At 42.4% G+C, this 24,047-nt stretch overlaps 1 protein-coding gene and 1 long non-coding RNA gene across 3 annotated transcripts in view; both read right to left on the bottom strand.

Annotated features, from left to right (window-relative positions):
* The window catches only part of CYYR1 (cysteine and tyrosine rich 1), a 56,659-nt gene extending 52,056 nt beyond the window's left edge, over window positions 1–4,603 (bottom strand). Inside the window, exons 1-2 of one of the 2 annotated variants that reach the window (XM_034074421.1) lie at window positions 4,493–4,603; window positions 2,312–2,414 (exon numbers count right to left, since the gene is read on the bottom strand). In XM_034074421.1, coding sequence (XP_033930312.1) covers window positions 2,312–2,414; window positions 4,493–4,586 — 197 coding nt within the window. In that variant the 5' untranslated portion in view covers window positions 4,587–4,603. The other variant, XM_031051323.2, reaches the window with a different exon arrangement.
* A 7,756-nt stretch (window positions 4,604–12,359) lies between these two features.
* The window catches only part of LOC115946934 (uncharacterized), a 50,039-nt gene continuing 38,351 nt past the window's right edge, over window positions 12,360–24,047 (bottom strand). The window contains exon 3 of the long non-coding RNA XR_004080938.1: window positions 12,360–12,939. This is a non-coding gene — a long non-coding RNA (uncharacterized lncRNA). The remainder of the gene's footprint in view (window positions 12,940–24,047) is intronic.

Below are 24,047 nucleotides of genomic sequence, written 5' to 3'. Positions count from 1 at the left end.
ATAAGGTTGAGAGCTGTCATGATGACTACTTAGGGCCACATTTCAAATTTGCAAGTGAGTTAAGATTTGACAGTAGGATTCCAACATTTATTTCCCAGCAAATTTTCTCAGCAATGTTAGTAAATGAACTACAGAACAGTCTCCCAGGAGAGATGGTCAACTCATTAACGCCTGAAGTCTTCAAAGTGAGATTACAGGCATTTAAAGAAGATACCCCCAAAACAGATTTTAGGGGGCACAAAAAATAATCTATGCTCAATCACACAAAATGTCAGCTCAGAAGAGTGTAATGACTCCTGGTCTTCCAGTCTATGAATTGGAGTGCTTAACCATAAAAAATTAGAAGAATCAAATGTCTCCTTTGAGAGATGTGGCAAATGGCACTTTTAAGAGCCCCTCCAGTATTTAAACCCATCCAAACACACACAAACCCTTCCAGTGTGTCAAAGCCTCTGGCACTCAGCTCTAATTTAATAGCTGTTTACATTTGTTAAATAAACGTACAAAAAATTCTGTGTCAGCCTGGTGCTGAAGGCACGGTTTGAACATTTCAGCAGTCACTCTAAAGAATTCCCTGGTCGATCCTTCCCAAAGCACAGCTCTGTCATTAGGCTGGACAAATGCCACTGATGTTCACATGGAAGTGGGAGATGAAATCCATGCACTCTATGAGATGCCTCCTTCTTATAATGTGATATCCTAGGCTACTGTGTCCATTGTATCTTAACCATACACGAGCTAGAATAGGTACTCAAAACCAGCACCTCCTTCCACACATATAAATGGGAAAGCAGTTTTGGAATGAGAAAAGAAAAAAAAATAAAATTAAAGCAGACATTCCCTAGGTAAGCAGGAAAAAAGATTTGTTGTCATTCCCCAACAGTAATCAATCTTAAGTACATGGTTTTTGACTTCCAGAGCAATGAAGGATTCTAGTGCTCTATAATTTTATTTACTTGAGTCCAGGAAGTGTCTGATCTGCTTTAAAAACTGTGGATTGAGTCTGTATTAAAACACCATCACTCTGCCTACTCCTTCAAAGTGCTGTAAAATATGCTGAAGGGAAGGAACACTGGCATACTCCCCAGGTACCATGGCTGAAACAAAAACTGCAAGAGAGGAGTCTTTTTAGAGAAAGCAACTATCACCTTCCCACTCACTCCTCCCAAAGCACCAAGTAGTCCGTATGACGAGCCTCCTTTTCCTTTCCTGGTTTAGTCAAGAATATAAGCCAAAAATACATTACAGAACACATGTTAAAAGTTAAGAAGATTACTGGTGGGGTTGATGAAAGAGAAGGTAAGATGCCCTACCCTGAAGGTGGGGTTGATGAAACAGAAAGATGCCCTATCCTGAAGAACAACAGATTTAGATTAGGCATTCTTCACTATGAGGGTGGTGAGTCAGCAGAACAGATTACACCAGAAGCTATGGATACCCTATCCCTGGCAGTGTTCAAGGGGGTTGGAACTAGATGATCTTTAAGGTCCCTTTCAACCCAAATCACTCTGTGACTATGATTTTATGTTTCATTTAGGTTTGTCTTTGCACAAGAACATAATATTTAAGGCTTTTCACCTAAATTAAGCCCAAAGCCTAGAATCAGGTTCACTAGCATGCAAACTTCTTTTCTTCCTCATTGATGTATAGCTAAACAGCTTCACTAGAGCTTATGTTTTAATCAACAATATTTTTTCCTATTTTTTTTCCTATATTTTTCTCTAGATAAGAAATATTCACAACCACCCCATTTCACCTGCTGTGGTCTTTTTTAAGCACTGTGAAACATGATATTCATACCACAGTGTTAAAAGGTTAGATTACCCTCACCTAGAATCTATTCAATAAATTCCAGAAAAAGCCAAAACACCACTTAATAAAAACAAACAAGTCATTAAAAAGAAAAGGGGGTTATTACTCAAAGCAAAAGGTCTCAAATCCAACTGGTTTGACTCAGGTAGTGTAACAAAGTATTTCAACAAAACCCACGAGATTTCTATTCACAGTCCTTTTCATCTGAAGAGTTCTCACTACCTCTAAAACTTACGCCCACAAATTATATTATTGTACGCAGGCTAAATACATAACCCTCAATTTTAGCATACTTTCTGGTATGCTTCAAAAGTATATGTAACATGAGACTTCAGAGGAGTACCAGTGTTTGTTACCAGCAAGAAAAATAACACACCAAACCAAAATCCAATAGCCCCAAACCCTGATGCCGTTTACTGCCAAAACAGTTTCCTGCACCCCAAGTTTAGTGTTCATGAACACAGCACATAATTCCTTTTCAAAGTGCAGATATACTTACGAAAGGACATTCCCAATGTAGGCATAATATGAACAGCAGTAGGGAGTAGTCCCATCACAGCAGTAAGCTTTGCAGTCATTATCACACTGAGCCAGACAATCTTCTGCTGAATAAAAATAACATTCATGCGGTCAAACAGCAGCAACAACAAAATGCTGTACAGCTCAGCTTTGAAGAAATGCAGTCTAACAGTTTTATACAATCACGGGACTTCACTTGAGGCACAATCTGACCCTGTAATCCTAGTGGCAGCCCATTCCCACTCATTCTGCTTTTCAGGTGCTTTGTGCATGGGTATTTTATAGCTGGCCATATCAGTTCCTTCTCGTGCTTAATACTTCAAAATAAATTTTTAAAAAAGCATTTTTAAACATAGGGACACCACAGATCACCTCCTTTCATTCCAGCAAGGAGTCTAGAGGGAAACCTGAGGCCAAGCTGCCTGTCTTGCTCAGCTGCAGGGTAGCAGAAGAGGAGAAGGAATCTGCCTGGGAACTGGCTACCTCTCCCAGTCCCTGCCCAGCCCTAGCCTGGGGTGCAAGTTAGAGCTGCCTGGGGCTCCCTCACCCCTGCCGGATGGTGGCAATCCCCTCTCTCCATGGTCATGGCCAGCACTACACGGTGGTGCCCATCAGCCCCACTGCCAAAGGCAGTGTCCTGCCCAGACAGGGCTGCAAACGTTTCCAGCAGTAAGCCTCTGTCAGACTGAGGACCACCGCACACTGTGACACAACAGAGAGCTCATCACAATTAAGAAATGTGGAAGAACACGTATCCTTTTATTGCTGTGAGAAGCTATTTTAAAGCTATCGGCATCCTGTGCTGTTGCAATTCAGTGTTTTCAAAGCCCTAAGTCAGGTAAATAACACCCTACAGTCTCTGGGTACTGACACTGCACTGTAAAACCCTCAGGGATCCTGTGCTTCGCAGATCTTCTTCCCCACTGCCAGGCCCTCAGCTGCAGCCTGGATGAATCCAAACGGACTCCCTGCCCCACACACCACCGCCCTTGGTGACCTCTTCGGTCACACACTGCCAGAGCACAGACCTGAAAAATGAAGATGGCAAACAATGTGGAAGCATTCCTGACACTCCATGGCTCCTGTTCCCTAGGCAGCAGATCATGCTAAATGGTTCCCACTCTCCCATTACTGTCTTTCATACTTGCTGACCAAACTTTCCACGTACTGGGATGTGGGCAACCCTGCCTCACATCAGCTGCTGACACAGTCCTGTTCCGGTCCTACCTCTGTCCGCAAGTTCCCACCTTGCACCAAGGCTCCTTTGTGCACTGAGTGCGCAGTGAATGGCTCATGCTGCTGATCCATCCCAAAATCTTAATCCTGCTTGCTACATTTCCACAGGTCAGCTCTCCGAACCTGCTCATGCTTGGTCTCTGCTTGAAAACAAGCACCAAGGTGAGGGCTGGAGAAGGCTACCCAACACATCACAAGGGTCAGCTCATGCAGCTGTGCCCTCAGCCTGTACCCTTGTGTTGAGGAAACTCACAAGCACAAAACATGGAACAAGTGATCCATCAGCTGAAGACCAGCCCCTCAGTCAAGTGAACTGGGGCAGCCAGAGAGACTTTTGTTTCTACAAAGAGGAGAGAGGAAGACAGCGACTGGCATGGGCTCTACTGTGAGGTAACCACCATGCCCGAATGAGGGATACTCCATGGCCATGGCCTTCACACTGTTAGCCCTCAGGACCTTCATGACACCAGCTTCGGCCTTTTGCACCATTACCCACTTTTTGGCACAAGCACCTACAGCTGTGCCCACAACATGCCCGGAAAGCACAGCTACTGGGCCAAATGTGAGGGGAGCCGCCTCCTGTGGCTCCTGCTCCCTCGCAACACCCAGCGCTACCGAGGGGTGCTCTCACCTGCCCAGGGGTGGGGGCAGGACACCACACCGCGTCTCTCCCGCAGGACACGCATTTAACCTCCCTGCAGCCCGAGGACTCGCACACAGCACTCTCTGCCCGAGAGAGCTCTGCTGGGACACCCACTTCTGCTGCCACTTCCACCTCCGGGAACCAGGAAAAGCCCCTGCGCCTGCCTTAACCCGCCTTAACCCGCCGTGCCCCGGCCCTCGCAGCCCTCCCAGCACCGCTCGCACCCTTTGCCTGCGGCATCGCGTCTTCCCCTGCCCCACGCACCCGCCCGGGGCCGCTGACCTGCCAAGAGAAGGAGGAGGAGGAGGAGCGGGGGGTGCAGCACCCCCCAGACGGGGCGCCCCCCGGCAGGGCCGCGCCGCCCCGCTGCCTCCATGCCGGCGGCGGGCGTGGAGCCGCCGACCGCCCCAGCGCGAAGGCGGGCCGGGGTGGGGAGGGTGGCGGGCGGTGCCGTCGGGGCCGGGCCGGGCCCGCTGACCCCAGCAGTGCCGGGGCCGCCCCCGGGCTGGCCCGAAGGCGCCGTATGTGGCGGCGGTGGGGCCGCCCCGTCGCGGCCCGGCCCTTCACTCTTCCCCGCCTCCTGCCGGCTTTGTCCGCCTCGGTCCCGCTCGGCCGGGGCTGGCTGCGGGGGGAGCCCTGTGGAAGGCTGCGCCCATCGTCCTCCCGGCGCCTCGGTCAGGTGCTGCGTACGAGGGGTTTTCTGTTGGGATCACAGTCGCGGTTGTCTGTGAACTGGGATCACAACCGCGGCTGGTTTGTAAGCCCCAGAGCAGAACCGGTGTGTGGGACTCGCTCCGGTGAAGGTGATGCTGGCGACTGTGATGTTGGTAACACCTGAGTGCTTCCAGCATGGCAGGCTGTGCCCGTCCTGTGCTGCTTGCAGCCTCACCCCACCACTGTCCAGAAACCCCGGGCACAGTTCTCTGCTGCTCGGTATTAACAGTTTTCCATGACCAGGCCAGAACCATTCTCCGTCTGAAGTGTTTCTTCAGGAGTCGTTTTTTATAGCTGTTTAAATGCAGCTGCAGCTAACCCTGTGCGACAGTTCCCACAGACAGGGCCCCCAAGCCAAAATGTTTACCCCATGGTCTCACAAACCAAGCGGGTGAGCTTTGACTTTGCATGAAGAGCTGCAAGCCAAGGAATGCCCTTTGAAATGTTGAAGTATGCACACAAAAATGAGAAACATCCACAGGTGTTTCTGCTCATAAAGGGCTTCCTGCTGCCGGCAGCTTAGAGGGAAAGGCTGACACAGAAACACATAATGAAATATATTTTTTAAAGGAGTCAGTGATTCCACACCTGTGACAGCAACAAAACCCCAAACCACCACGTCATTGTGTTGTTGATCAATGCACAGCTGTTTTTCCAACTGTACCCCAGAACCTGACTGTCAACAAAAAAAGAACAACTTTCCGTGTTTTTAAGTACCCTGCGGTGTGTGTCTCTTAGTTTATGCAACAGGCTGAGTTTAATGTATGAAAGGAAATTTCAGTTATATGTTAGCTGCTGAGAGTAAAACTCAGACCAGGTGGGTTGCTCAATTTCAAAGGAATTGCGTCTTCTCCCTGTGGCTTTGACTGGTCAACAGGTCACAGTTTGTCCCTGAACAAAAGCTTGAAAAATAATAGGGTTTTGCCAATAGACAGCATCAGTAGTAAAGGAAAAGAATTTATCAGATAAAAGAGGCTCAGATCTGGTAGAAACTCCCAGAAACCCAGATTTTAATTAATCACCTTCAATCACCATGCCAGTCTGTCTTGGATAAAAAATCTTTTGTTGGTATTTATTTTTTCTCTCCTTCCATGTTTGTTGTTCATTCCTTCCTTTGCAGTGCCCTCCCCTTCACAGCTCTCTTGGCAAGTCACGTGTAAGTATTTTCCCCAAAAGTTGGGTAAAATGGCCCATAGCTGTAAGTCAGTGTAGCATGCTTGACTTCAGTACTGATTTATGGGCCTTCTGTAGCTGTTACTTTATTCTGTCAGGAGGGTTCAAGTCCTTTGAACCTCTCTCACACTCCCCAGCCCTAATTATTACTTCCCAAGTACTGTCTTTTTGATAAACGATTAAAAGGCCCATGATACATGAGGAAATGTATCTTCAAATTAATGTTGAAAATAATCCATGAAAAAAAAATCAATCCAAGATTTTACCTGCTTACTCCAGTGGATTTTTCTTTTCCTTGGAAGAGAGTAGGGTATATGTGGGGAAAATCACAAAATTCATCCACTGCCACCGTATTATCAGCCTTTAAACCTCTCCTGCAAGTGAGCCAGGGTAAAAGAGCTGGGGGCAGCTTGGTGCTGCTTCTGTTACAGGTCATCACCCTGCTCCTGGCAGACCCCTGCGTGAGTGAGAAGGGCATCCAGAAGAAGGACCATAGCCTTGGGCTTGCTTGTCGTTCAGGCTCTGCTGTCTGCTCTGAAAATGAAGAAATCTGCTGGAAAGCATGCTCAACTTGTCTCCTACTCTGTCCTCTTTCCACTGCCCCCAGCATCATGGAGCGCATTTGTAAAAGGCTGAGAAGAAGGAGAACAATGTGAGGGTGGTATCATCTGGTTATACTGGGGTGAGGTGAGGGCCTTCTGGGACCAAAAACTGTTTCATGCTCTCAGAAAGAGATTTTAAAGGTAGACTAATTCATAGTGAAGAACAACAATAGATTAGCACTAAAGGCCTAGTCACAACGATACTCGTTATAAAACTCCATATCAGCATCACATGATGGCAAAATCATCTCATCAGAAGTGTTTCTTGAGAAACAGTTTTGAAAAGCATGCAGGATTGATAACATTATGTTAAGTGTACAAGCCCTGAAGTGCTGATCTTCAGGCACAGTTCAAGGAGAAAATCCTACTCCCAGTGCACTAGTGTTTTGAAACTCACTATAATCAGGCATCTCTGTCTCTAGAAGCTTAATTAGCAGTTTAGAAACAGTCATTATCACACGTAGAGCACTAGAGGAACCTTAATAGAGGAGAAGGCACATACTTAGGACAAGCATTTAAACTTCTTTACCTCTAGACTACCCCTAGAGAAATCACTTCAAAACGATTAACAGGATACCTTGTATGCATACTAAAGATGGCTCTTGTTGAACTCAAGCTGCTAACTGGATCCACATGAGGGATAGTAAGTCTTCTACATGTTTTCCAGCATGTAGCAAGCTGACAAACTTCTGAGCATCTCCACAAGAACCGGGACACCCTTTGCAGCAGCAGGGGAGCTGTTGAGTTGGGCAAACCCCTGGTTCTGGAAAAAGGGGTGGCTGGGAAGATGTTTCTTCAGCTCTGCCCCATGCTATTCTGTAATGGCATGGAGAGGTAGTCTCATCCTTTGAGCTCTAGTGACCCCTGAGCACCACTTTCTCCTCCTGGGTCTGAAAGATTCAGGTGCAGTTTCTCAGAAGCAGTGCCTGGATCTGCTCTGGTACCTGGGAGAAGTGTAAATATCACCCTTGTTTTCCTTGTGTTCCTTGGCAATGTCCAGTGGTAGGGAGTAAAATAGATACACTACTTCACTTGACAAATATAATTTCATTGTACATTTCATTTTGTGCTTTCCCTTTTCCTACACCATGAAATAACAACCAGGATTAACTGACAGAGGACCTACTACAGCTTCTGCTGAAGCTAGTGAAAGGCTTCCCAATGACTCCACTCTTAGCTGAACTGGGCTTTTAATTTCTGATTCCCTTATGTCTCCCTTTATTTACCTACCCACTAGTCAAAAAGGCTTAATCTTTTCTACTCCTTCATATTGAAATCTTTTCACACTAATCAGTTTGATTGCCACTTTGGGATGCACTTTCTGCTAAATCTTTTGCTGATGACAAATACTAAATACAATATTTAAAATGGATTTTCAATATCAAGCTCTGTCCTCCTTTGACAGAGTGCCATGTCTTTTCCTGACCACTCCATTAGCATGCATTAAGTCTATTGTAGTATTGGCATATAGTTACACTACACTATTAATGGCTATAACACAAAAAAAATACATGCTTGCTTTCTTTTTCAAAAACATTGTCTACGATTATATAGCTACTTATCTACACGCAAGCCACTTTATTATCTCCTTTAGGGTTTCTGACTTCTGAGAGCAGCTTTGACAATGGAGATTTATCACAGAGAACCTAGAAGGCTACGAGACATTCTTATTCTTCCCGCACATCCTGCTGGTCTCTGTCAAATGAGGAATGTACTCAACACTCCTGCCTGTTGCTGTGTAAAGCTTGCAAAAAGCATAGTGCAGGAATGCCATAGGCAGCAAACAACATCTCATATAGGCCCTTCATTTATATCTACCGTGTTAAAGTAGATGTAATCTCTACAGTATAGTTGTTTTATTTGTCAGAATTATTCTAATTCTAAAGATAGAAATACATTATTTTTGGTGACTTGTGTAAAAGCTAGTGAAATCTTTACCTACGTTTTGCCTCCAGAAAAGATCAAGGCAGCAGAGAAGATAGGTGGATATTTTCCTTTTTAATCATGTGTAAGGCAGACATTTTTCCATTCATACCATCTTCATGCATTTGCCTACAGGAAGGGAAACAGTGGAACACCTTTGGCATTACTTCTGTTAAGAGCAAGAAGTGTCTCAAAAATGCTGTATCCTTTCTGGTAGAGCAGCAGATAGTGATTTATAAACCTATGGTGACTGTAGGAACCTGCTAAAAGGCTGAATTTCATTCAGATTTTATTAACACAATTTAAAAATACAGGCACTTGTGTGCTTTATTGGCTTCCTTAATGAAACATTTATTAAATAAACTGATCAGTAGTGCTTGGTGAAGCTTAGCAAATGGGAACAACATCTGGAGAAAATCCACACAAGTCTTGGGTTTAGGCATTAGCATTGACGTTTTCTCTCCTCCAAATCACACCCTTCTCAGACAGTTATTTTTTTTCATAATTGTGTCAGTGACACTAGGTAATGGTCCGTGGTGAAACGCACAAAAATAGAACAGTACTGTTTGGCACTGGTTGTGGGAACATAACCTTGAAAATAGGGGATTTAACACCATTGTTAGCAAAAGGGAGCCTTATACCAGTTGTAAGACACATGAGGTAATCGTCCCTGGTGGCTCCTCCCTGGAAAGTTCTGCTTTGGAAATCCCCAAAAAGTCCCCGACCCCCAGAGACCCTTTTTGTAATCCATAGCTGGCCACTTCTTCTGATGCAGGCTGGCCGCCTACAGGAGAATGAGTGTGCATTTTCACTAGTATAAAAGCCCGAGCCTCATGCAATGTGGGGAGGCAGACCCTCATACCACAAAGGTCAAACATTGCCTCCGTTGGGGCACCTGCTAAGGTTGAGCCTGCCACCTTGCATTGCAATGATGTTTCTCGAAGCTGGTTTCCTGATCATCATCACATAGTCTTTGGGATTGGTAAGATAAACAGACATCAGCAATATCCTTGACTGTATCTTCTATTATCTCTATATTCTCCCTGTATTAATAAACTAGTTGTGATTTCTCTATAGTGTTTCATTTCTCTCAACCTAGAATCCCCAAACTCTGGAACAATAATTCAGAATGAGAATTCAGAATCTAAGTAATGAAATGGTCTTTCTTAAATATCTGTATTGCTTTTGAGGATGTATGGATCAAAATCAAAAATGTAAGAACTTAATCTATACTAGACTTCTATTTCCATTTGAAACAAAGCATTAGTCATTAGACACTTGTGACATAAAACTCATGGTTGAAGTGAGTTAACTATCAAAGTAGAAGGTGCAGCTAGGAGAGCTAGTTTATCATCTGACTCATAATCCTCTTTTCAGGGGCTTTATTGTGAAAATTTTATCCTGCACATGGTTTTAAGGGACAATGGCAAGTTTTTGTGAACAGCATCCTTTTTCAGAATGACAATCGGTCAGGAAGGTATGGAAGGGGATGAGCAACAAGAGGGAGATTACCAAGCTAAAACGTGGTATCAATGTCCTGGTAACTGTTACTTTTTGCATTCCTTTTACAGAACATTTTAAATTCAGCCAAACCTTCAACTGTGTTGGAAAGCATTGAAATAATATGGAGAACTCTGTACCAAATTATCTCAGTGCCAGGAAATATGATGTATCCCAGAAAGCAATAAATCCCTGTAGTCTGTCAGTGGCTATTACCAGCAGGCAAGATTTAGCATTATTCTGATACTTAGTCTTGTTCTTTAGGAAAAATCCAGCAGCCCAGGATTCAGGGAACCATTAACATGATCTAAAGCTCTCTCTCACATTGATGCAGGATGCTACACCTAAGAATTTGGATGGAATATTTAAATTATCAAAAATGCTTGTAGAAGATATTTAGAAAATACTAAATATTATCTTTAATGAAGTTGATAGTTTACAAGTATGTACTACTGTGCTGTAAGCTTCATAGGAACTGCTGGCCTCTGTCACATTCAGTGTAAACAAAGCAAGACCTCTGAAGACATGGCAGAGGCTAACATTGCAGAATTATTTACAAGAAGCAGATGAATGCCCCCTCTTAAAAAGCAGTGAAATTTGTGAACTTCAAGTTTCTGCTCTGAACAGAATGCTTTTTTAAACAGAATCATTCAGAGCACAGGCACAATGCCTCCACCGTTCAATGCTGAGTGGTATTTTTAAAGCTTATGGTTTGGGATAGGTAGATGAAAGCTTCATTGAATCAGCAGTTGCTGGTGAAGGATGTGTTAAGAGTCCAATGAACAGATCTGTCTGGTATGGTACATTTTCTCTTCCAAAGTATGGCCTATCTTCTGTCATTCCAACACATCATGTATTATCTCAGTTTGCCTTTGTTATTTAGCACCTATGATCATGCAAATGTTGGTGGAATGTTGTTAGCTCAGGGGATACCCTATGCTAATAGGCCCTGCTTATCCCCTTCAGTATCCTGTTTCTGTGGATTGAAACAGGAGGGTGCTCTTTGGTAACATGAAAGAATCCAATCCCTGTTAGCTGGACTCAGTCCCTTGAGTCAAAATTCTTTTGACCTGAATGTCTACACCTCGAATTCATATATAAAGTGATATGAGGCACAGCACTGGTAGATGAGGAGGTGGTCAGACAGGGAAGAGAAAGAAACCCAACTACTATAATCACAATTTTACAACTGTGAGATGGCTCAAAGCTACATCTTAATGTGGCCACTTTTATTAGCTTCAGTATTAGAATTGCTATAGTCAAAATGAGGTGGCTCTTCCTTGAGCAACTTAAGGCGGTGGAAACAAATTTTTGGCTATTTCTGCTTTATATTAGGATGCTTTCAGAAGTGGCAGTGTACCTTCATTGAAAAACAAAACAAAATGTTCTAAACTTCTCAGTTAAAGAAGATGACAAATGTTTTGGACCATGGTAGAACTCATTCAAGTTGGAGGCAGAGAGAAGGGTCAAGACAGCACCACTTATATTCAGTAATGTTCCTAATCATCATGGCCAGTGGCACTGGAATTACTATTCAGACTGTATGCTCATTAGCACCTGGCAGCTTGCTAGTTCATTAGAATTGGCAATAGAAACAAGTGATTTGTATTAATAAACTGCGAAAAAAAACCACATCTTCACAATTGCTTGATGTTTTTCAGCTTCCCAAAAAAGCTCAGCTGAACAAATTGTGTCTACTATTTTCAGTGTTTTATTCAAGTGTCTATGTATTAATCCCCATGAAGTAGAGAATGTTAGAATAAATACATTGTCAGTGTTCTTACAGTGGTGTTCTGCTTCCTGGTCTGTAAGGAAATGTGGAGAGACTACATGGCTTTTCTAATCCACTATGAAAAGTCAGTGACAGAACCAAGATTTGAATCTAAATGATCCTAGGCTCTTCCTTCATGTGCAGCCATGAATGACAGCCTGAATGCAGGTCTAGAAATATTAAGTAGAGTGGTTTTGTGAACAGGTTCTGTTGAAAAAGTTAAGACAAAGCTGGCATATCTTGCCGTCACACTCTGGTCACATGCATTAATGTGAAAATCTGCTTCAAGAACTATGGCTCTGCTCTGGTTCAAAATGCAGAGGTTGTCTAACCCCATCTAAAAGCTATAAACATGTTCCCCCTAGTAATACACTAAATGCACATACACATGCATATATATAAATATATTTTTACATGCATATGTACATATGCACAGACACATAAATACCTGTATGTGTATAAATAGGCAATGAGCCCGAGTTCTGATAAACAAGCACACAAAAGTCTCCAGCCATTTGGAAGTTTAGTGAAGCTGGGGGAAAGAAGCTGAAGTGCAGTGCAGAATTCGTGTGTATCACTCATGTTGTAAAGAAGAGTGGTTGGATGCTGCAGGAGGACAAGGGACACAGCCTAATGGTATCCTCTTAACATTGCTGCTGTTCTGTTAGCTAGATGGTGGGTAATCCCAAGCCTTTCTGCTCACTTCCAAGTCTCACAAGATGTTACAGCAGAAAAGTGAGTAGTGGTAAGTCTCATCTGTAGTAGGCAGCAAGAAACACCAGTGCTGTTTGTTCTGGTTCTTGGCAGTCTGGCCTCTGGGTACAAGAGCAGCACAAGATGCTCCTTGTGGACTCAGTGCTTCTGGCTAAGGTTAACAGGCAGTGTCCATAGAAGGTACTGGATTCAGAGGAGGAAACTGTAGGTGTCAGAGACTCCCCTCATGCTCTTCTGTGGTGGCACTGTGTTCTGGCCCTTATGTGAAGCAGCCACAGGCTTCCTCATCAGATCCTGAGACCTCACGTACTTGACAGTCTTCAAGTCCTGGGCTACAGACAGAGAAAACCACAGGGATTCAAAAGTCAGTGCCAAGGACTAGTAAGTGGAAGATTAAAGCTCACGCTTCTGAGAAATACCCCACAGACATCTCGCAATGACTTCTATTTCATAAGAAGGACTTACTGGAATAAAGGAGCTGTTAAAACAAATAAATACTGTTAACAATGACAGTCTAACAAGTAACAAAGTCACCCTCTTTTTCTTTCCAGACACTTGGTCCTTTGGAGGTGCTGCTCCCTCTGACAGAGATCAAGGCTCAGAGGCTTTTGTTTAAGGAATAACTTTTGAAGAAGAAAATATTTTCAAGAGATTTCATGGTCAGCTACTGTAACAGTTCAGGTGATCTATTTTCAAGCAATGGCCCACTTTTCATGGTATGCCTTAGCTTTGGGGTGGAAGGTTTTCAATCTGTTAGCATCTTTTTAAGTTTTTTCTTTTGAATTGGGAGGCAGCTCGCATGCAATGTCACCCTTGCCAGCAGCACAGCAGCTGTTAATTGTATTCCACAGAGTTCGTCATGTGGTGACACAAGATAGGGAACTGAAAAGCAAAGGGCTGGAACAGCACAGGCATATAATCATAACGGGGGCCTATTATAATCAAGCCATATACATTCCGTTTTGGAACTGAAAGAGCTATCTTTTCAGAGTGATGAAAGACTTGGTAAATTGGACTGTAGGAGTTAAGCCAAGAGATTACTAACTTAATCAGAAGAGAAGGTATCTCCGTGTACATTTACATTTAATTGCATCTATCCAGAATTATCCTGTTGCAATGCATCACACAATAGATTACCCAATACACAATTAGTAAGTGTTTTTATAAAGGGTAGGGAAAAAGTGAGCTTTCCTCTGCTGTATTAATCCACGTGCACTGGATGCAGTAGGGGCAATATTTTATCAAGTACTTCAGCCCTCACCCATAGGGACATTCTCTCTGAAGCTCCTATTTAGATATGAGAATGGGTCAGCTTCTGAAAACTGCTGCAGCATGGGACATGGCTCTTACCATGTCATGAAAGCAGCACTCTGTGGCAGACTGACTTTGGGTCCCAGGAAGGTGGGCAATGGAGGAAGAAGGGACATAGGGGAACTCTATAGCCATGCATGGATTCTGAGTGGCTAAAACTCTGTTCTGTTGGAAAATTGTGTCTCTACAGTTTTCCAGCACCTAGCTCGTCTGTGTGTCAAATTTGATAGGTATGGATTTTTACGAAGAACACACCAATGCAATCATGCAATTAACTTACAGAATAGCTGCCTAGACTCTCCTACCGTCTTGGAGCAATTCCCATGAAAAACAATGGCATTATGTCAGTATGGACAGCTTTAACTAAGCTTAGTCCTCCAAACACCTTAACAGCTTACTTCAAAAGAAGTCACCTCATTATGCACCCATGCTCCCATTCTGCACCTGGTATCCCCTTCTCTTGTTCTGACTTGGGAACTGGTGGCATTGCCTGGTGAGGAGGACTTGGAAACTGCTCTGGGATAACCGTTGCTTCTTTTTTTATTTTTTTTAATAAACTTTTCTGATTGGGTGAATTTTGGAGAGCAGAATTAGGCCAAATTGCTATGCAAGGCACAACATATGTACTCAGTATATCTTTCCCATATCTTTTGTTCTATCTGGAGTCTCTGTCAGGCTAAGATACCAGCCTTCTACATTGTATTCATTATTTCTCTTTCTGTCAGACATTCCTGTGATAAAGCATGAGTTTAGGATTCCAATCACCTGTTTACAGTGATCAGGGGTTATTATTGTAACTGGTTGATGACCAACGAGGGTCACTTCAGGGAAATCAGCTGGAAAACGGAAGCTATGAGAGGTCATTTTTAATCAATTTCTCTGCTGAAAGAGAATAGGTCTCTTACTTCTGCTTGTTTACCCAGCCAGGAATGCAATACTGATTAAAAAAGAAAAGAAGTAAAGAATAGAAATAATCTCAAAGATGTCTCACAGCCTGTGCGTAAGCTTACATGTCATTCATTACAATAAAGTGATTGTCAATGAAAATTAGGAGTTGCAGTTGTCCCACAGTGACTGATATTTTCTCTATTCAGAACAGAAGATATTTCTACCTATAAAATTGTTGATGTCTTAATTATAACCACATGCAGCTTTACTAAAACATTAAAAAAAAGTTGGCACATATAATACATACGTGTTCATTAACATAACTCTCAAAGAAACACCATTTTGGCTTCCTAAAGGCAATACTATTGGTCAATATTATGTGTCCATATGACAATCAGTCAAGGAGTGACCTCTTCAGGAAACAGTGATATTCTAACTTCTCTTTGACAGAAGCATGATGGCACCTGTGATAATATAAAAAAGAAAAAAAAGCCTATAAAAAAACCCCAGTGTTCTTGAGGATTAGGTAAATCCTGTGTTAGCATTCAGATTAAAAACCCCCACTAAATTCACGGCAGATATTTGAAACATGCCATTTATGTCTGGAATTCGTGACTAAAGCCTTTGCTGTTGTAAACTGCAGTAGACCCACTGAAATCTGAGCAGTTACACCAGACTGCAGCAAATAAGAACCTGGAACCTGGCTCATTATGTTTATTCACAAAGCTTGTAGAAGGCGCAAACTGCAGGAAAACATAAATGCATGTTTTTTAAATGCATACTCATAAACTGCAAAGGTATTAAACCACAGGATCAAATCCCAATTACTTTTTGGAAGCCACAATGGGAAACAGAATAATAGGAACAGAGGGCTGAAAACAAAAAATGAGAGTACTTTCAGAAGTGGCAAGGATTTGCTCCCTAGCCTTTGTATTCCTTGTTTATCAAACCATAAATTAAATTGGACAATAACAGCTATCCACAGCTACCTACAATAACAGCTGTATGACAGCTACCTTAATTGTTTTGTGAGATACATTGAAAACCACCAACAGAATCTGCGACAGAACATAAGTTATATCTTATGGTTCAAATTCTAATAATAAGGTGTAATAATAAGTAATAACAGGTGTAACAATAAGTAATAAATTGAAATGTGTAACGCTTTTTTGTATTGTCAGCATGACAGTAGCAGAAAGAAGGACTTTTTTGATAACCCACAGACTGCTGGTGAACTTGTGCGACAGTAAGAAACATCAAAATAAGGTCTCAGTTGAAGACCTGAAGGTATCAGTCAGCTTTGGACCAAGGGGATAAAAAAGACCTAACACTTCTGAAACCACAGAGTTCCCAGAGTCTTTCTCCAGTAGCACTCTGCTGAGGTGTGTGAGGAAACAGGTTGGAAGGTATGACAGGTTTGTGACCACTATATCTATTTACAGAGGGTAAACATGATTCTCTCAAGGGGTCCCTTCCAACCCAAATTCTCTTCTGAAGAAGAGAAGGCTCAGGGGGGGACTTCATTGCTCCCTATAACTGTCTGACAGGAGAATGGAGCCAGGAGGGGGCTGGGCTCTGCTCCCAAGGAACAAGGGATGGGACAAGAGGAAATTGCCTCAAGCTGCACCAGGGGAGGTTTAGATGGAGATGAGGAACAATTCCTTCCCCAAAGGGTGCTCAGGCATTGGAACAGGCTGCCCAGGGCAGTGCTGGAGTCACCGTCCCTGGAAGTGTTCACACATGGTGTAGATGAGGCCCTCAGTGCCATGGGTTAGTAGTGGGGTAAAGGCTGGACTTAATGATCTCAAAGGTCTTTTCCAACCTAGTTGATTTTGTGAAATGATCATAACCAAACTTCAGAGAAGAAAAATCTTGGTCCTTTGCCAACAGAGAATATAAAAACGAGGCTTTAAAAACTTTTCTTATTTGTGTTTGTTATCATACCAGGATAAAAGAAGTCTTTACTGATATGCTCTGCAAATGAATGCACAGTCTGTGGTAGCATCCACATCTGAAGACCAGAATGTAGCTGAACATATCCAAAGCTCTATGTTATTTGGAGGAAGAAAGAGAACCAGCATCATCCACATTTTCCAGAACAGAGGTAATTTTACAGTTTTTAATAGGCTTGTATTTTAAAGTCTGTTTCTTACAAGAGCTGCTTTTGAACACAGGAATTCCTGCTCAGTCTCTTCTTCAAATTCTATGACAAAGACCACCACCACCCTCTTCCTAGTTTCAAAAATACTTTTTGTCTAAGTTCTGTGTCCACAGAATTCCACAAAAACCTTTTTAAAATCTCTGTAAAAGTGCAGTTGATGATGATGGCAGAGGAGAGTATTAGAAATCTACAATAGTATTTAAATTGTTTGGCAAAAATATCCGCATTTCTTCCTTCTGACAGTAAACAACTTGTGTAATTGCTGTAAGCCATTTACAGGTATCTAGGATATGAGGAATGTGGGCATTTATCAGTTTGGGCATATTCTTCTTCTGTGCAAAACTAAAAAGATGAAAAACCTAATTTTTACTGTTTCTAGGAATGGTCTCATTACTTCGCCAGCATAGGACTACCCGTTTGGTAAAGTTAAGCTTGCATTTAAAAGCATTGATGGATCAACACGGGAAAATTTGTAACTTTTACCAGATCACTTACTTTTGAAGATCAGTGCTCATGGAGTAATCCGTTTACAGTGACGATCCTGCATATTTTATTGAAAATTGCAGTATTAAAGTGTCATTTTAAGGCATTTTTAATTGCATACATAATGTATTAAAGTATAATAAAAATGTTAGAGGTCTCCAGAAATTATTTAAAAGATCACTCTCAGTGAGAACCTTCTCATATCCATCCTTAATTTTGATTCACTTCACAGGAAGAAAACGTGTAAGTATTTGCTAAACAAGGATGAGTTTGATTCGTAAATAGTCTTGCTACCATTAGCTTTCCTGCATGTTTATTCTGTCATTAGTCAGGACAGCAGTACTATATATTTATATATCATTCTCATGGTAAGGCAAATTATTTTTGTGGTGGCAGATTTTTATAAATCTCAAATGCTGATACATGCTTCATGATACGGATTTAGGAGGCTTGGAGAAGCCTTGTGAGAGGCAGCAACAGGGAGAAGGTAAGTGATGCACTCTAGATGCAATTTTTTTATATGACTGAGACTTCCCTGACATGTTGGATAACATATATTCCTTCATGCACGCGTCACTAACAACTCAAAGTATATTTTCAGTTGAATAAATGAAACGTTATTATATACACAGATGAGCAAGAGTACTGTCTGTAGAAAATTTAGTGGATTTGAATGACTCTCTCTTAAATGGTAAATAAAATTTGAATAAAAGGTGCAATTGCCTATTTACCAGATAGACTAGAGTAACTCCTGTATTGTCATTCTGGTCTGCTGAGTACATAATATGCTTTAAAAAAAGCTTAATTACATACTTAGCTGATAGACTAATAGCTCCGGTGGGAACAATTTTGCTCTATTAAGTATGAATAAATATGTATTTACCCAAGATGGAGCCTTCCTAGTCTCCTGAATGAAAGGTACAGAATTTTTGATTTCTACCCAGATATGAAAGAATAATAATTAACAGAAACCCAAAACCAGAAAAAGGGCAAAATAAGGTATTCATACCTACTAGAACAACTGTGTAAAAATAAACACATGAAAAAGATTTCACGGACAACAAAGCATTAAAGCAACACTTTTCCAGTCTCTTCCCAGATACTGTTCCAGCTATAAATACCTGCAGGTGAGAAGGAAACTTCTCCTACATCTTTAAAATGCCAACAGCCATATAATAATTTCCCTCTTTGCAGGACAAATTGTGCTATAGAGAATACAGGGGCATGCCAGCTGGGAGATATTTGTGTTCTGTGGGGCTTGATAGACATCAAGAGAGACCTTGAGGAGAGTCCTTCCAGGTGGTCTGAGGGGCTGCATAAGCAGCTCCACACCAGCCTGTTCAGCACACATGAACAGGTGCACCCTGTTCTCTTTGGATGTGCTTGAGAAATGCTGGCATCCCTGTGCATCCCAGAACAGGTATGTGCTGTAAGTCTAATTCAACATGCTGCTCTAAGCAGGGCTAACATCGAAGCCAGAGTAGGTTGGTCAGTCTTTGTACAGTCACAGTTTCAAATATTTCCAAGGACAGAGGTTCTGAAAATTCTCTGGGGAACTGAAGCCAGTGGTTAAACACCATAATTGTGATCTTTCACCTTACAGTTGGAATTGTCATGAATATTGCCTCCTGTCCTTTTGCTGCATACCTCCAAGCATTCTGAGTCTGTCTTTTCTAGAAACCCCAGAAGATAGCTGAAAGAGACAATTAGTCCCCTGGCCACCCAGAAGCCATTTCTTCTCCTGTGTGAACAAACTCCTCAGCCTCTATTTGCACACCACATGTACCAGCCCCTTAGTATCCTAGTGATCTGTCTGAAGACTTGCTCCAGCGTGTTAGTCTTTCTTTTGCCAGTACTCCAGCTGAGGTTGAGAAGAGCTGCATATAGAAGCATCACTTCCTTTGACCTCCTGGTTACACTCTACCCAGTATTTGTGGTGGGCTTGCATTGCTGCAACGGTGCACTGCTGCTCACGTTCAATCTGTCAGTCACCAGCACCCCAGCTCCTTCTCTATAAAGCTGCCTCCTAACCAGCCAGGTCCCAGCCTCTGCTGCTTCAACAGCACTGTTCAATGCGAGGTGAAAAACTGCACTTGTCTTTGTTGAACTTGAGGAGGATTTTTTTCAGCCCATTTCTCTGGCTGCTGGGGTCTCTCTGTGCACAGGTATATGCTCTGCCTTGTCAATCACTTACCCTTGGTTTGGAATTATCCATGAGGCTGAATCCTGTCACATTGCTCAGGCCACAGGTGAAAATGTCAAACACCTGGGCTTAGTACTCAGCTGTGAGGAATGCTGTCATTAATCAACTGCTAGCTAGATTTTGAACCTCTATTGTTGTTTGAGACCGATGCTTTTGTCAGCTCTTCACCCATTTTACAGTCCACCCATCCAGTTCATGCTCTTCAAATTGGCTACAAGCATGAGAGATAAAGGGATTGGTTTTTTTTACTTTATCACTTTTAGTCCATACCATGACTTCATATAGATGCTGAATGGAAAAAGAGAGAAAGAAATGATCCTTGTAGCAATCCATAATTGCAGAATGCAGCTTGCTATCCTCCCTATGCATTCAGTACATTTCTCTATGTAAGTGCACACCCTTGACCATATGTCATTTTTCTGATGAAAAACTACAGTACTGCATGACCAAGAGTGTGAGTTCCTGCACAGAAGCTCAGAATGACAAAAATGGCCCTCCGTCATCATCAGGAAGATTCTTAATCCCTCTTCTGGTCCAAATCTGTATTGCGCCATGTCTAAGATACACAATACAAGGAGTATATTTGCAGCTGGCTTTTAAGCATATTTTTCCTAAGAGCTTGCTATGGAATGGCAGGTACAACGCTGAAAGTAGCTTCAGTGGATGAAGGATTGGCTTCTCCACCCACAACTGAGCCACTGATAATTTGAAGTTGAAAGGAGTTCTTCTCTTGTTTTGATCAATAATTTCACCAAGAGCTCAGGGATATCCTTCAATGGTCAGAAAGGTAATAGGGTGGATTTGTAAGATCAAGACTCTTCAGGGAAGGCTAATAGCTTTTAAGAGCAAACACATACAGAACTGAGATAAGGATGGCCTGTCTCTATAGAAAGCACAGATCCATGCCACATAGGGAAACTTGCTGGATGTGTGATTATCATACTTCTAATGTGATGAAATAATAATGGTTTAACATAAGAATTCCTGGTCCAGGACACAGTGGATACCTACTTGATTCAGTACTATGTCTGTGATGGTGACTTAGAAGGGATGCATAGCCACACAAAACAACAAATCCCTAAAACCACAAAAACCACTCTGCAATGCTTCTTCAGTCTGAGACTTAGAGTTCTTTTGTTTGGTACCCCTTGAAGGACCTTTTTTATGTGAATGTGTCTGAATTTCTGTCTGAACCCCTGAGAAAGCTTATGGCACTCAGCCTCTAGCAGTCAGGAACTCCACACATGAGCTATGGATTGCATAAAAAGGTGACTTCTTTTGATTGCTTTGAGCCTATTGCTTTTATGATTCATTTGATGAACCCTTTGTCCTTATCCTAGGAAGCAGTGAATAATCATCCTTTATTTACCTCTGCATTATCAGGAGTTTGTAGATATCATAAAGGTAATTTATCTTCCAGGCTGAAGGGTTCTAGTCTGCTTAATTTCTTCTTGTATGGAAGCTCCACACCTTAACCATCTGTGTTATATTTTGTGCACTTTTGTTACCATTTTTGTGCACCTTTGTTACCGTTTGTGCACCTTTTTTAATAGTACTGTACTCTCTTTAGATGGGGGTGTGTGAAGGTTATGCATCCTACCGAGGATGCAGTTACCATATAGATCTATACAGCAGCCTAGTGATGTTTGTTCTTTTGTTATGTGTTCTGTTTGCTTTTTTGACCACTGCCAAGCTTCAAGCTGACATTTTCACAGAACCGTTTATTATAATTCCAAGTTCTCTTTTCTGAATGGTAATTGCTAGTTCACAGCCCATCATTCTATAAGCAAAGTGGGGGTTGTTTTTCCTCTTGTGAATCACCTCACAAACAGTAAAATTCATATGCTGTTTTAGTCACCCATCATTCTTCTAAAAACCTCCTGCAGCCTGTCACAGTTGACGTGTTCCTTTTCTCTTGACCACTGCCCTGAAAAATTTAGTAGCATCTGCAAATTGACCCTGCACTCTCATTTGTAGATCATTTAGAGATGTTAGATGGTATAGTTTCTAGCATCAGTTTCTGCAACCTCTCTCCTTTGGCAAAGATGCCATTTATTCCTACCTTTTGTTTCATGCCTTTTAGTCAAGTACTAATCCATGTGAGGACTTTCTCCTTTTAGTCTGGAGCAACTGAGACTCTTGAAGAGATTTCTGCTCCTCTTCAAGGAAGTCTTGCTGAAAGCCTTCAGGAGGTGAAGTAGACCATAATCCTGCAATGCCTGTGTGTGTGCTTAGTCCACTCAATCCACTTCAGAGGATTAATGTGTATTTGTGAGGCAGGATTTGCCTTTACAGAAACATAATGTGAAATAATGTGATCTTTGCCAATGCCATATTTGTCTCTGCATTTATGAATTTGTTTTTATAGTGCAGCTTCTGTCAGGATGCCTTACACTGATATCAGGCCTACAGGTCTTAATTTTCCAGTATGAAAGGAAAAAATAACAAAACTGATGCTGCTAAAAGTTGTTGGGGAAAGGAAGTATCCATGTTTTGTTTGCTGCTCTGACTCATCTCTGGTGAATTCTCTATCCCAGTAGATATACTCCCTGTTATAGAGTATAGTAGGCTGCTACAATAGCTATTCTCCCCTTACAATGATAATCTGAGGTGCAGTTAATGAGAAGAATGACAAGGCTCCTCATGCAAGGACATGGCTGACCTTGGACTCCTCATGCAGATCCTGAACAGCATTCTCTTGAATTAAAGCTTTACACGTGCAAAGACTGATTTAAAAATCCCACCAGTAAAGACCTCAGATTTGATCTGGTTATTTATGGACACAGCTATGTGTTGATGTTTACTGAAGCCCACCTTAATATGTCTTTTAGCTTGTCCTTCAGTATTTTAAAAAGGTAAATAGTAGTTTCATAGGATAGTTGGAGCTTTATGCGTGCCATATGACAATAAGGTTGCCATGGAGACTTCTCATCCTCTGTACTGATGTAATTAACATAGAATAATTCAGCTCCTTTTATCTGCATGAAAGTTACAAGACAGTCTTCTTTTTTGTTGACTTTTTTTCCTATTGAATATGGATGTTTTGTGTCATAGAGCAAAGCAGGTAAATCTGCAGCCTTCTGACCTCAGAAATAATGCAGAAAATATATAAATACAATGGTTGCTGCTGCAAGCAGACTGTGATTACAGACTGTGTGAAAAATGCATCAGTAACAACACAATAGCAGCTACTTGCAGTAGGATGCATACAGAACAGGAGGAAAGCTGGAAACATGATGAATCACAAAATGGCAGCTACCCTCTGATACTCCTCTTCCTTGAGTACCAGTAATAATTTGTCACGTATGAGATGGAAATATCTCTTTAATTAATTCATTGAGAGCTTATCACAGAATCACAGAATCTCAAGGGTTGGAAGGGACCTCGAAAGACCATCTAGTCCAACCCCCTGCAAGAGCAGAGTAACCTAGAGTACATCACACAGGAACTTGTCCAGGCAGACCTTGAATATCTCCAATGTAGGAGACTCCACAACCTCCCTGGGCAACCTGTTCCAGTGCTCTGTCACTCTTACAGTAAAGAAGTTCTTCCTGATGTTAACGTGGAACCTCCTATGCTCCAGTTTACACCCATTGCCCCTTGTCCTACCACTGGATATCACTGAAAAAAGCCTAGCTCCATCATCCTGACACCCACCCTTTACATATTTATAAACACTGATGAGGTCACCCCTCAGTCTCCTCTTCTCCAAGCTAAAGAGACCCAGTTCCCTCAGCCTCTACTCATAAGGGAGGTGTTCCACTCCCTTAATCATATTTGTGGCTCTGTGAGAATGCTGTGGGAGACAGTATCAAATGCCTTACTGAAATCAAGAAAAACCACATCTACCACTCTACCATCATCCCTCCACCTAGTCACTTCCTCATAGAAGGCTATAAGGTTGGTCAAACATGACTTCCCCCTCATAAAACCATGTTGGCTCTTCTTAATGACCCCCTCATCCTTGATATGCCTAGAGATGGAGTCAAGAATAAGTTGTTCCATCGCCTTTCCAGGGACAGAGGTAAGGCTGACCGGTCTATAATTACCCGGGTCCTCCTTCTTGCCTTTCTTATAGACTGGTGTGACATTTGCCATCTTCCAATCCTCAGGCACCTCTCCTGTTTCCCACGACTTACCAAAGATGATGGAGAGTGGCCCAGCAATGACCTCTGCCAGCTCCCTCAGCACCCGTGGGTGCATTCCATCCAGGCCCATCGATTTATAGATGTCCAGATTGCATAGCTGATCCCTAACCCAATCCTCATCTACCAAAGCAAACTCCTCCTATGTCTTGACTCCTTCTGGGGCTATAGGAATCTGGGGCCCCCGGGGAGAGTCTGCAGGAGTAAAGACAGAGGCAAAGAAAGCATTCAGCACCTCTGCCTTCTTTG

This window comes from Melopsittacus undulatus, chromosome 2 (genome assembly GCF_012275295.1).
Source record: "Melopsittacus undulatus isolate bMelUnd1 chromosome 2, bMelUnd1.mat.Z, whole genome shotgun sequence".
Taxonomy (NCBI): Eukaryota; Metazoa; Chordata; class Aves; order Psittaciformes; family Psittaculidae; genus Melopsittacus; species Melopsittacus undulatus.
Note: the sequence above shows the minus strand (reverse complement) of the source record. Positions and strands in the feature narration are given on the sequence as shown.